Raw genomic sequence first — 12,029 nt, 5'->3', positions numbered from 1 at the left:
ATTACAATCTAAAAGTAATTAACTAACTATTCGAGAATAGAGAATTTGGGCGTCAAGATATACAGATGATTTTAAATGCCATAAGAAGCAGCTGTTTAAAAATTTTAACAGAAAATCTTAAAAAAAACATGATGAAAGAAATTTTTGCTTACTAAATTTTAAAATTATGTTTATTGATTTATTTCTGATTATTCGTTTGTTGTTTGCATTCCGTGAGACTTCAATATCCTGCCTTAGGTGGGTAAGCTGCATTCACATTACGTCCTGTCATCATTATAAGGTACTCGTAATAAACTACCTAATATTTTACAATATTTTCAGCACGCATTCTGTCAATGTTATGTTGAACGCCATAAGGTTACATTAAAAAATAATTAAAAAATTTAATATGGTGGTAAAATTTTCTAATTTTGCGCGACATTCTCTTAATTTTTTCTTCATTAAGAACCTTCTCCTGACAATAACAAACGCAAAAACAAAAAAAAAGAATTATTCAATTTGTTGCCGGCGTTCTGAAGCTATGCGCAGATTCAGATATACATTGCACAGATTCATTTTCATATATAAGATAATTCTATACACATATTAATTGTAAAGCTAGGCTGTTTTATGTTATTAACTGAGGGTATGTAGGTTACTATTACGTTAGTTTGTCTACTAAAAATATATGCAAAATTGTAATAAATTTGCAGAAATGAACAACTCTATATAGTTCCTTGTGAGTTGGGCGCCTGAAACTCTGCGTGAACCGATTGGAACACCGCGCCCGCCCAGCAACAGTTAGTTCAGTGTTGCTAGATTAAAAAAATGGAAATACCTATCAAGGATTTTTTTAGTGACGCCATTACATAGAAACGGATAAGACAATACATCAAACCTAAAAATCAAATCTGTTTCAATTTAAATTCCATCCATCATAAGATACATGCTTTAGGTCAAAACGTGTGAAACATACCATCGGTAAGAGAGCTTCGTTTTTTTTACCGAAAACAAACTTCGCGTCTTACATTTTACTAAAATCTGTTGATATAATTTCTTTTTAATGCACAATAATAATTTTACGTATCAAAATAATCCCAGATTTTTTTAATCCTTGCAACACAAATCGCTTTCTCGGGAAAGGCTTCTATTAACCAACCGATATAAGTTGCAAACGAAACTGACAATAATATTTGCTCAGCAGAACCGTCTTTACTCCGCCGCATTGCTTGGATGCTGAGGTTGGCAATAACTTTAAAGATTCTGCCAATGTAATATAGGTCTTTGCACAGTAGCAATAAGGTGTTTCTCAAATTTTCCACTTAATCAAACGCGACCTATATTCGTTCTACTTTTTTTCTTACTCGCATTTCGCTTGACTGCTTTGATTAGTTAAAGCTGTAAGAGCTTACGTTTCAAGATCGAACTTTAAATTCAAGCACAACTTTTCATTGACTATACAACTGCCTTATTAAAAATGCTTCAATCAAATACATTTTCTTTGATATTCCAATGTATTATGTATGATTACAACGATTGCGGCCTAATTATGGTGGAGATATATTGTATCCTATCAGAGCTGATGCACGACAGCATAGCGACTAAAATAGGCATGATTATTGTACTTACCCGTACGGGCTCTTTTATGATTGAATGATTACTGGTGACCTCGAGGCCTTTCCAGTTTCACCAGGACTGGTGGGCAATGAATCTCCCACGGGGTGTTATCCGATATATATAATAAATATGATAATGTGATATATGATAAATTATACACTGACTGTAAAATAAGTATCTCTAAATGGCTCAGATCTAAAAACGATGACGAAACAGAGGCTATACTAAATATATTAAAGTAAAACACACAAATAAACGCGCACGCACACACACACACATACACACATACATTTGTTATGTATAATTGGTTGGTTGGTAATTTTATGGAAGAGCGGAGTCTCCTAGTAAAGGCTTGCACGCTTAAAAAGAGGCTCCAATCATTGTATTGTTTTGACTCGCTTTTGAAAATAAAGATTTTTTATATTTTGTACAAAAAAAATAGTATTTTGTAATCGCGATCCATTGAGAAGATCCGGCGAGAAACTCAGCGGGCTGATGCATGGGTTAGGTTGCACGACAAACGATGCACTCTACCCCCTGTAAATACAGGTTTAGCTCGGTGGTGCTGTAGTTAGCGCTCCTAACTGTTGCAAGTATAGTTACAACGGCTGCCCCACCCTTCAAACCGAAACGCATTACTGCTTCACGGCAGAAATAGGCGAGGTGGTGGTACCCACCCGCGCGGACTCACAAGAGGTCCTACCACCAGTAAAAATCATTCAATCATTTACATTTCATTTATACTAGAATTAAATAACAAACAAAATATAAACAAAAGCAATAATAATAATAAAAACAAAAAAAAACAAATAATAATAATAAAACAAAAACTCAATATCAACATCAAAAGCACCTTAAGTTAAAGGCTGGTAGTATTATTTATATACGTATATAGCACATACAGCGCTATAACGGCACTTATGCAAATTATGTCATTTTTCAGGTGAAGAATTTGAAAATTCAACATCTTATCACTACATTGTATAAAACAAAGTCGCTTTCTCTGTCCCTATATCCATATGTATGCTTAAATCTTTAAAACTACGCAACGGATTTTGATGCGATCTTTTTTAATAGATAGAGTGTTTGAAGAAGAAGGTTTATATGTATAATAACATCCATTAAATAGTGGAGAAATCAATAATAAATTACCATTTCCCGATGCGAAGCGAGGGCGGGTCGCTATTTACAATTTTATAGTTCTTCTCGACTAAAGAAGAATTTTAAGCTATTGCATAGATTTTATCGCGGGCCTTGAGCGCGGCGACCGAATCATGAAATTCCGTAACGAAAAAAACCTTACACCCCTCACTCCGCCTTCCAGGTTTTTTTTTTTTATTGCCTTTGTAGGCAGACGGGCATACGGCCCACCTGATGGTGAGTGGTTACCGTCGCCCATGGACTTCAGCAATGCCAGGGGCAGAGCCAAGCCGCTGCCTACCGCAACCAAGCCGCTGCCTACCGCAAAGCCGCTGCCTACCGCCCAAGCCGCTGCCTACCGCATGTAGCTCGCGTTCAACACATTCACACGTTGCGCTTGTGTAGTGTTTGTGAATAAGCGCGTGGCGTGACGTCACACTGCATGCGCATCATGAAATTATTGATTTCTTTTGTTTTTGTTTTAGTTATTTGATTTTTTTAAATTTTGTACTAGTGATTGGATTCTTTGCATAAGCCGACTTCTTGAACTAATTTATACTTTTTATTTGCATAGATGGGTGAACGAGCTCACGGCCCACCTGATGTGAAGTGGTTACTGGAGCCCAGATATATTTACAACTTTTTAATGTTTAATATAGCGTGGTCTTCTTTTATTATTGTTTTAATATTAAATTATTATTGTCTAATTATAATTGCATAAGTTGATAAAAAATGCTATGCAATAGCTTTACCGCGGCAGTCCCGAGTGCCACACGTGTTTTTTTTTTTATTTGTTGGGGGAAGAGCTTCAGGGGGACGAGAATCAGTAAATGCAAACATCTCACTTAACTATTAAAACTATTAAAAAATGTCGGTCCCTGGTACCGATAACATAGAGATGCCTAAATCCGAATGACCGTGAGTGATTTTTTCCCAGTTATTATTATTTTTTTTTATTTTTATTTTTTTCAGCTTAAGCTGGTACGTATTTATCATTTACGGGCCTTAGCCAAGTAAATAATAAGGAATAAATATTATTTAATGTCCGTTAGTTAATTGAGTTTTCTTCTGTTTCTAAAAACTTACGAACAGTTCTACAGGTATTTAATATAGCAGCTTTTTGTAGTTGCATGAAAGTGTTGGGTTTCAGATCAATTAACTTCAGGCTGTGGTGGAGGTGCTTGAGGACAGCGCTTGTGGTGGAAATGACTATTATTATTATTATAGTGTATTAAACACTGCCACGCCTGGGAAGACCTTATTATTATTATTATTATTAACGGCCGTCTGGTGTAGTGGTGAGTGACATAGTCACTATACAAGGGGATCGCGGGTTCGAATCCCGCCAAGGGAAGATATTTGTATGATAAATATAAATGTCTTTTCCAGGGTTATGGATGTATATTATATATATATATGTATGTGTATAATAAAAATCTTACATTTATATCCGTTATCTGGTACTTGTAACACAAGTTCTTTACGAACTTACCATGGGACCAGTTAACGTGGCGTGATTGTTAGTAAATATTTGTTTATTATTTATTTATTATTATGACACCCACTGGTAGATATGAGTGGTGGTATACTAAGCGGACACTGTACAGCCACATTATTGTTCCACACTGAGAATAAGCTCCACTGAAACTTCAGTGAGTTATTGGGGTCGCGAAAGGGATGTAACTTGCCAACGTTATTGGACTTTCGACCCTTTTAGCCCTTTAACTCGTCAGCAGACGTGGGAGTGAAATTTTCGTGAGATACATACATATATAATAATATATTCATAATGTAAGTAAATTGCCTTCGTTTTGAACATTTGGGGCCCAGGTTCGGAGCGCGCGAAAGATATTCCAGCTTAAAACATTTTTTTCTTCATACTTGTACAAGTTTTTGAGATCAGGGGAGACATGAAATCCCGCAAAAAAACGTCTCATTCCCACAAGAAACTATACCTACTGACATTTACCTTAACCACGCGGGCGCAACCGCGGCTCATAGCTACTTAATTAATAAATCAAACAATATTGTTCAAAAAGTAACATTTGCCGGTCGAGTTAGCAATTAAACTTAAACTTACTGGTGGTAGGACCTCTTGTGAGTCCGCGCGGATATGTACCACCGCCCCGCCTATTTCTGCCGTGAAGCAGTAATGCGTTTCGGTTTGAAGGGTGGGGCAGCCGTTGTAACTATACTGAGACCTTAGAACTTCTATCTCAAGGTGTGTGGCGCATTTACGTTGTAGATGTCTATGGGTTCCAGTAACCACTTAACACCGGGTGGGCTGTGAGCTCGTCCACCCATCTAAGCAATAAAAAAAAAATTGCCGACGATGTGGAAAGAAGTGTCTGAGTCATCAGTCTGAGACTGATGAGAATCGAGCCTGCGGGCTTACTATCGTCAGAAGGTTGTTGTAGACGCGAGATAAGCAAACTATGAAAATATTTGAAATTTGGTCGTTGCAAATGAAGGACACAGACTGCGGGAAGAAACGATAAGAAGCGGCAGTTCTGCGTTAAAGGAAGGATGCACAATACCTTTATGTAGTCCTTACTGCAGACTCGTACCACTTCGCGATGAGAAACACCAACGATTTCACTTATTTACGTATTTTACATAACAAAGACACGAAGCGCGCGCGCGGTTGTTCAGCCATATTTTTTCGTCTTGATGTCACCACACGATCTCGCTCGCACGCGTCCGTAGGTAAAGTGCCGGAGTGGGATGGGACAGGATTTGCAAAACCAAATTAAAATGTTGCTATTTTTCGAAACCTAAAACTAACTAAGTTTTAAACCAGCGCAACCATTCCCCCGGGCTTGAAGGGACGCCTTCAAAGTATTATCTAACTAAAACGTGTATTATCTAACTAAAAAACTAAAAAGTGTATTATCTAACAAACGAATAACAATAAATTCAAATAAGTACGCTACGTTTATCTACTACTACGCTATGTTCCTACAAGAATTAAGAATCTATACTATATCTATATACAACTAACCTAAATAATATGAAAAATCTAAATGAGCTACTGGTTGGGTAGTGGGCAGAGTCGCACCACGGGACGCAAATACGATCCGATCGCGGTCTTAACCCGTGCAATGCGTGTAACTCCCGTAGAGTCCGGAAACACTTCTTCCACGACACCCAAAGGCCAGTGTAGAGGAGGCGAATTATCGTTAATCAGAATCACCACCGAGCCGACGACGACTGGATCGACCGGCGTGTTCCATTTGCGGCGTGATTGCAACGTATGAAGGTATTCCCGTCTCCAGCGCTTCCAAAACGATTGAACTAACTTGTCTAGCAAATCGTGTCTAGCAAGAGTAGTTAAATTTTCATCGATTTCTTCCGCAGGCAAGCATTTCAAAGGCGTGAGATTCAAAAAATGCGCAGGAGTTAAGGCAAGCGGTTCTGAAGGATCACTAGAGAGTGTTCTACATAAAGGTCGTGTATTCATTACCGATTCGATCTGAGTGAGAACAGTACATAGCTCTTCAAATGAAAGAATTGTATCACCTATAACGCGATATAGATGAGACTTTAAGCTTTTGATATTAGCCTCCCAATTCCCGCCAAAATGGCTAGCTGTCGGTATATTTAGGGACCATTCAATGCGATTTTCAGCTAAGACGTGACCAAACTCTGTATTATGATACTTTGAACAAAGAAATTCATGAAGTTCTGAAAGCTTGCGTTTAGCACCTATATAATTCGTTCCATTGTCCGAATAAATTCTACCCACCGGGCCTCGTCTTGATAGGAACCGCTTGAAGGCTCCCATGAAACTAGCTGTGCTTAAATCACCAGCCAGTTCTATATGTACCGCGCGCGTAGTCATGCAAACAAATAAACACACGTAAGCTTTGGTAGAACGAATACCTCGCCCACGTGTTATGGTAACCTTGAAAGGGCCAGCATAATCTGTACCCGTGTGAATGAAGGGTTTAGCGGATTGAACGACACGACAAGAACGATGATCCGCCATTTCAGGGAATGTTGGCTTAGGACGAAGTCGAAAGCAAGGCATGCATTTGTGTATCCTATTCCTAATTAAATTACGAGCAGAAAGTATCCAATACCTCTGACGTAAGAGCGCCATCAGCAGGTCAGGACCGGCGTGACAATTTAATTTATGATGATATTCGACAAGTAAATTCAAGATCGGATCTTTTCTCGGAAGCAAAATGGGATATTTCTCGTCGTAGCTCAAGTCAGAGTTTCTTAAACGTCCCCCTACTCTAATTACTCCATCTTTAAGAAATGGTTTTAAGTGTCGAAATGCAGGGCTACAAACTTGACCTTCCTCGAGCTTCGCGATCTCAGCGCGAAAATAAAACCGTTGAAGTTCACGAAGAATTAATGACTCAGCGAACTCATAATCCGATGCTGACATGCGATATCTGTGAGGTAACAATTTTACAAATCGACAAACGAAAACTACACTGCGCAATAGTTTAGACCAAGATGAGATACGATCTCCTAGTGATAATATAGGAGATTTTTCATTTAAAGTAGCGGCGAGAAAAGTCTGTTTCTTTTCTTCCGGCGCCTCAGGCTCTACGGAAGGATTAAAAGGAACAGCAGGCCACTGCGCGACATCCAAATGTGCCCAAGGGGGCCACTAAACCAAAGCGGGTGATTAATTATTTGGGAAGGAGTGAGGCCACGCGACAAACAATCAGCGGGATTGTCTTTACCAGACACGTGATATAGATTTTGTGGAGATAAATAGCTTTGTATCTTCGTCACTCTGTTAGCCACAAAGGTGCTCCATCGATGAGGCGATGAATGTGTCCAACAAAGTGCGACTGTTGAGTCTGAAAACGCGAATATATTGCGAAAAACAATGCGATTTTGACAAGCGACTACTACATTTTTTATGAGCTGAGCGAGTATGAGAATCGCGCAAAGCTCAAGTCTGGCGAGCGACACAACCTTTTTAGGAGAAACCTTTGATTTTGCTGTTATCAAACGTATTGTATTATCATTGTTATTTTGAACGTGAAAATATATCACCCCTCCATATGCTTTCTCACTGGCGTCCGCGAAACCTAAGATAGTCGCGATGCTGTCGACGTTCATACCTACGTGACGTGGGATCTTTATATGAGAAAGCAAAGGAAGTTCTTCTTTGAATCGGCTCCACATTTTTACTATATCTTCGGATGGAGTGTCATCCCAGTCACAATTGCTCAGCCACAACTGCTTAATAATAAGTTTAACGAACAGGACGACCGGTGCGACAAATCCCATGACGTCCCATATTTTAGCAACACATGACAGTATTGTACGTTTAGTACAAATTTCAATCGGAGTGTAAACTTTTATACAAAAACTGTCCGACGTAGGAGACCAACACAAGCCGAGTACTTTATGCTGGTTCGACTCATCGAACTCCTTGACACCTGGCAGGCGATGCGACGGCGGGATCGAATCTAACACTACTTGTGAGTTACTCGTCCACTTCACCAGCTCGAACTGACCGGCCTTCATGAGACCTATCATATCAGAAGCGGTCGATATGCCGATGTCTTCAGTTGGAATTGAATAAACAAAATCGTCCATATACAGGCTAGTATCAATAATTTCTCTGGCCCGCGGGTAAGCGACACCTTCATCAGCTGCCAGCTGTTTAATAGTACGCAACGCATGAAAAGGACTAGACTTAAGCCCGAAAACTACACGATTAAATTCGTAAACTTGTAATGGTTGTTGAGGAGAAAAACGATATAGAATGCGTTGAAAACGCCTGTCAGATTCTCTGACTCCAATACTCAGAAACATCTGACGAATGTCAGCGGAAAGGGCAACCGGAAACAAACGAAAATTAATAATAATATTAAATAAATTTCCTTGGAAATTTTGTCCACGATATAACAGATCATTGAGCGAAACATTAGTAGTAGTCTTACAACTACCATCGAGTACGACTCTTAATTTGGTTGTGACCTTATCTTGTCTGATTACACCATGATGCGGAATAAAATAAGAAATATCTGAACTGTCACAATCTACAGCTGAGAGATAGTTCTTCTCTAAATATTCGAGAATGATGTTGTCGTACGCTAATTTTAGTTGCGGAGAAGCTTGCATCTTTCTCTCTAAGCAGTAAAATCGATTTTCACTCGCTTGACGCGAATTACCGAGAGTGTTAACATCACCTTTAAAGGGCAAAGCCACCACGTATCGTCCGTCACTATCTCGTGTGGTAGTACTGGTATAAAACTCCTCAGACATTTTGTCCTCGGGGCTGAGTACAGACGGCACGTCTACCTCCTCTAATTCCCAAAACTTCCGAATTGTGGAGTCTAACGGGTCTCGGGTACAGCAATATGAAACGCTCTCGTTGCTAGCTACACGAACGGGAGCGTCACCAACAATAACATAACCGAGGATAGTCTCTAACGCGATCGGCGAGGCATGCGAAGGCCGTCCTTGAACCTTGTTCGATAAGAGCAGATGCGGGAAAATCGAAGCTCCAATCAACAGTTGGATCGGGCCTGGGTTAAAGTAAGTATCGTCTGCCAATGCTATGTCTTCGAAATTCGATAAAAGAGAGGCATCAACTGTGGTAGTTGGTAAACGTTCAGTAATTTTATCTACTACTAACGACTCCATAGTAAAATTTACGTTACGATCGAAACGAGAATAAAATTTTATTTCTACAGAACCTTGAATTGTTTTGCTAGAACCTCCTATTCCCTTTACTACGGAACAAGCAGGTCTATTATTTATGTTCAAACCCAATCGTCGACAACAATCACGAGTGACAAAATTGCTTTGAGACGCGCCATCCAACAACGCGCGTACACAATGCTCCCTACCACGTGAATCAATAATAACTACACGTGCGGTCGCAATTAGTACCGTAGTAGGACTGCGTAAGATGCGGTTATAACCTTTCGATAAAGTGCACAGCGTTACGTCATCCGTGCTGACGCGAGCTGGAGCAATGCCCATATCATTTAAGCCTACCGAATAAGGCATGGAGGGCCGTGCGACAGCCGATGCTCGTGTACCTGGTGACTGCGTGCGTCTAGCATTCGAATGCGCTTTACTCGCGACGGGTTCAATTCCGAAACATAATAAAGTGTGATGCTTAGAATTACATTTTTTACATAAAGAGGACGACCTACACGCGGAAACACGATGACCGCTACTTAAACAATTTATACATAAATTGTTCGATTTGACGAATTGAAACCGCTCATTCGGTTTGTAACTATTAAAAACCCCACATTTATAAATTTGATCATGTTTGTCACGACACAGACTACATACCGTTGACTCAGAACTAGATGTATAAGCCTGTGTAGATGATAACTTAGAGTCAAACTGCCCTTTGTTGGCAGCCTTGGGAACTGATGACGTGCGCTCTAATACTTTTATGTGATCACGAACAAAAGACACTAGATCTACAAACAATGGTCATTCCGATAGAGGCACCCGTCACGTGCGGACGTGCTCATCGTCCACTCGATCGCCCGGTCTTTGTTCGCCCGGCTTTTGTTAGCCCGGCCATTGTTCGCGCGGCCTGTGTTCGTGATACATCTGCCGACCAAGTGTGTTTCCTGGAAGCTTTTATTTGTTTTGTTTTAGTTATTTTTGTGTTCGTGGAACATTTGCCGACAAAGTGTTTTCCTGCAAGTATTTATTTGTTTTGCTTCTTTTTGTAATTTCTGTTTTGTTGTGCTTTTTCTTTGTCCTGTAGTAATCGCGCCGCATTGCCACCTGTGTTCAATAGAACCGCTCAGGTCCGAGAAGTTGGGGCCTCGCCGCAAGGCGAGTGTTTTCAAGACCCGGGGCCGCCCCACCTGGGTACTCAGCGATCATGGACGCTGTATTCGTGGAATTCCTCCGACTTCGTCACCCACAGCTCGCCTCAGAGTTTCTGGCTTTCAAGGCCAATCACACTGCGAGCTCTCTCGAAGACTCCGCCGCGCTCGCTGCTCCTGCGTCGCCTTCGTGCAAAGCGTCTACATCGAGCACCGCAGCCTCCGTCATGCCTGCCGTTCCCGCGTCGCCTATACTGGCGAGTAAAACTACTGCGTCGTCCGCCGTGGCCACCGTTCCAGCAGCGCGATCATCCGCGGCCTCCGTCGCGCCCTCTAAAACTCCTGCTTGTAGGTCACCTGCGCCCGCCTCCTCGTCCTCCGACTCTGACTCGGAGATGGAGGTCGACCTCGCCCCCGCCTCATCGACGGATGGATTCACCCTGGTACAAAAGGGTAAGAAGCGTGCCGCGGAGTCTCGAGCTCTCGCGGCCGCTAAAATTAGCAAAGCCGCGAACGCGTCGCGCCCCCGCCCTCAGACTCCCGTTGCGCCTCCAGCCCGTGCCACTCCGTCGCCGCGACCGGTGGCGCAATCTAAAACTCAGACCCCTCCCCCGGTTATCCTTCAAGAGAAGGCAGCTTGGGACCGAGTTTCCCTGGCCCTTAAGGCCAAAAATATTAATTTTGCCAGCGCCCGTAATCTCGCCAACGGGATTCAAATAAAAGTAACGACACCCGACGACCATAGGGCCCTCTCAAGTTACCTCCGAAAGGAGCGTATAAGTTTCCACACTTATACGCTCCAGGAGGAGCGCGAACTCCGCGTTGTCATACGTGGAATCCCGAAGGAGCTAGATGCCGATCTCGTCAAGGCAGATCTGATAGAACAAGGCCTACCAGTAAATTCCGTGCACCGCATGCACACCGGCCGCGGTAGGGAGCCATACAATATGGTTTTAGTCGCCCTCCAGCCTACCCCCGAGGGTAAGCAAATTTTTAACATTCGGACCGTCTGTAGGCTCTCCGGTATTGCCGTCGAAGTCCCCCATAAAAAAGGCACTCCTAGTCAGTGCCATAACTGCCAACTGTACGGGCACTCTTCCCGTAACTGTCACGCGCGCCCCCGATGTGTTAAGTGTTTGGGCGATCACGCCACGGCCCTCTGCGCTCGCGACCAAAAAACCGCGACGGAACCGCCTAGCTGTGTCCTGTGCCGAACACAAGGTCACCCCGCGAACTACCGTGGATGCCCCCGAGCTCCAAAAATAAATCGCCGCGTCGCCCGTCAAAACCGCCTCCGAGCTTCCGGCCCAGACATCAAAGCCACGGTACCCTCTGTGCCGAAGGCTAAGCCTGCTTTCGTGCCGGCGTCGGTGCCCAGCGTCTCGGCTTGGGCTAAACCGTTGCCGTACACGAACACGGCTACAACTCTCTCCCCCGCGACTCGTCCCACCCCCGCGATACGTCCCTCCCCCGCGACCTGCCCTCCGACCGCGTCCGAAAATCTCGCTCTAGCGA

At 42.4% G+C, this 12,029-nt stretch overlaps 1 protein-coding gene across 1 annotated transcript; it reads right to left on the bottom strand.

The window, feature by feature from the left end:
- Window positions 1-7,484: 7,484 nt before the first annotated feature.
- LOC149500747 (uncharacterized) lies at window positions 7,485-9,357 on the bottom strand. The gene is made up of 3 exons (XM_089735766.1): window positions 8,689-9,357; window positions 7,756-8,367; window positions 7,485-7,556 (listed from the first exon to the last, which is right to left on the bottom strand). The coding sequence occupies exons 1-3, from the start codon at window positions 9,355-9,357 to the stop codon at window positions 7,485-7,487; spliced, it is 1,353 nt and encodes a 450-aa protein (XP_089591892.1).
- Window positions 9,358-12,029: the final 2,672 nt, after the last annotated feature.

Source organism: Bombyx mandarina, chromosome 20, assembly GCF_030267445.1.
Source record: "Bombyx mandarina strain Sakado chromosome 20, ASM3026744v2".
Lineage (NCBI taxonomy): Eukaryota > Metazoa > Arthropoda > Insecta > Lepidoptera > Bombycidae > Bombyx > Bombyx mandarina.
The sequence above is the reverse complement of the archived record's forward strand: the minus strand, read 5'-3'. Positions and strand labels throughout refer to the sequence as shown.

Excerpts from the sequence above, each read along its gene's own strand:
- LOC149500747 (XM_089735766.1), bottom strand. The coding sequence starts at position 9,357 with ATGGAGTCGTTAGTAGTAGATAAAATTACTGAACGTTTACCAACTACC. Across the intron at positions 8,368-8,688 it reads GTGTAATCAGACAAGATAAG|CTGGCAGCTGATGAAGGTGT; the intron begins GTCACAACCAAA and ends ACTATTAAACAG. Across the intron at positions 7,557-7,755 it reads GTGAGAAAGCATATGGAGGG|ACTCAACAGTCGCACTTTGT; the intron begins GTGATATATTTT and ends TCGCGTTTTCAG.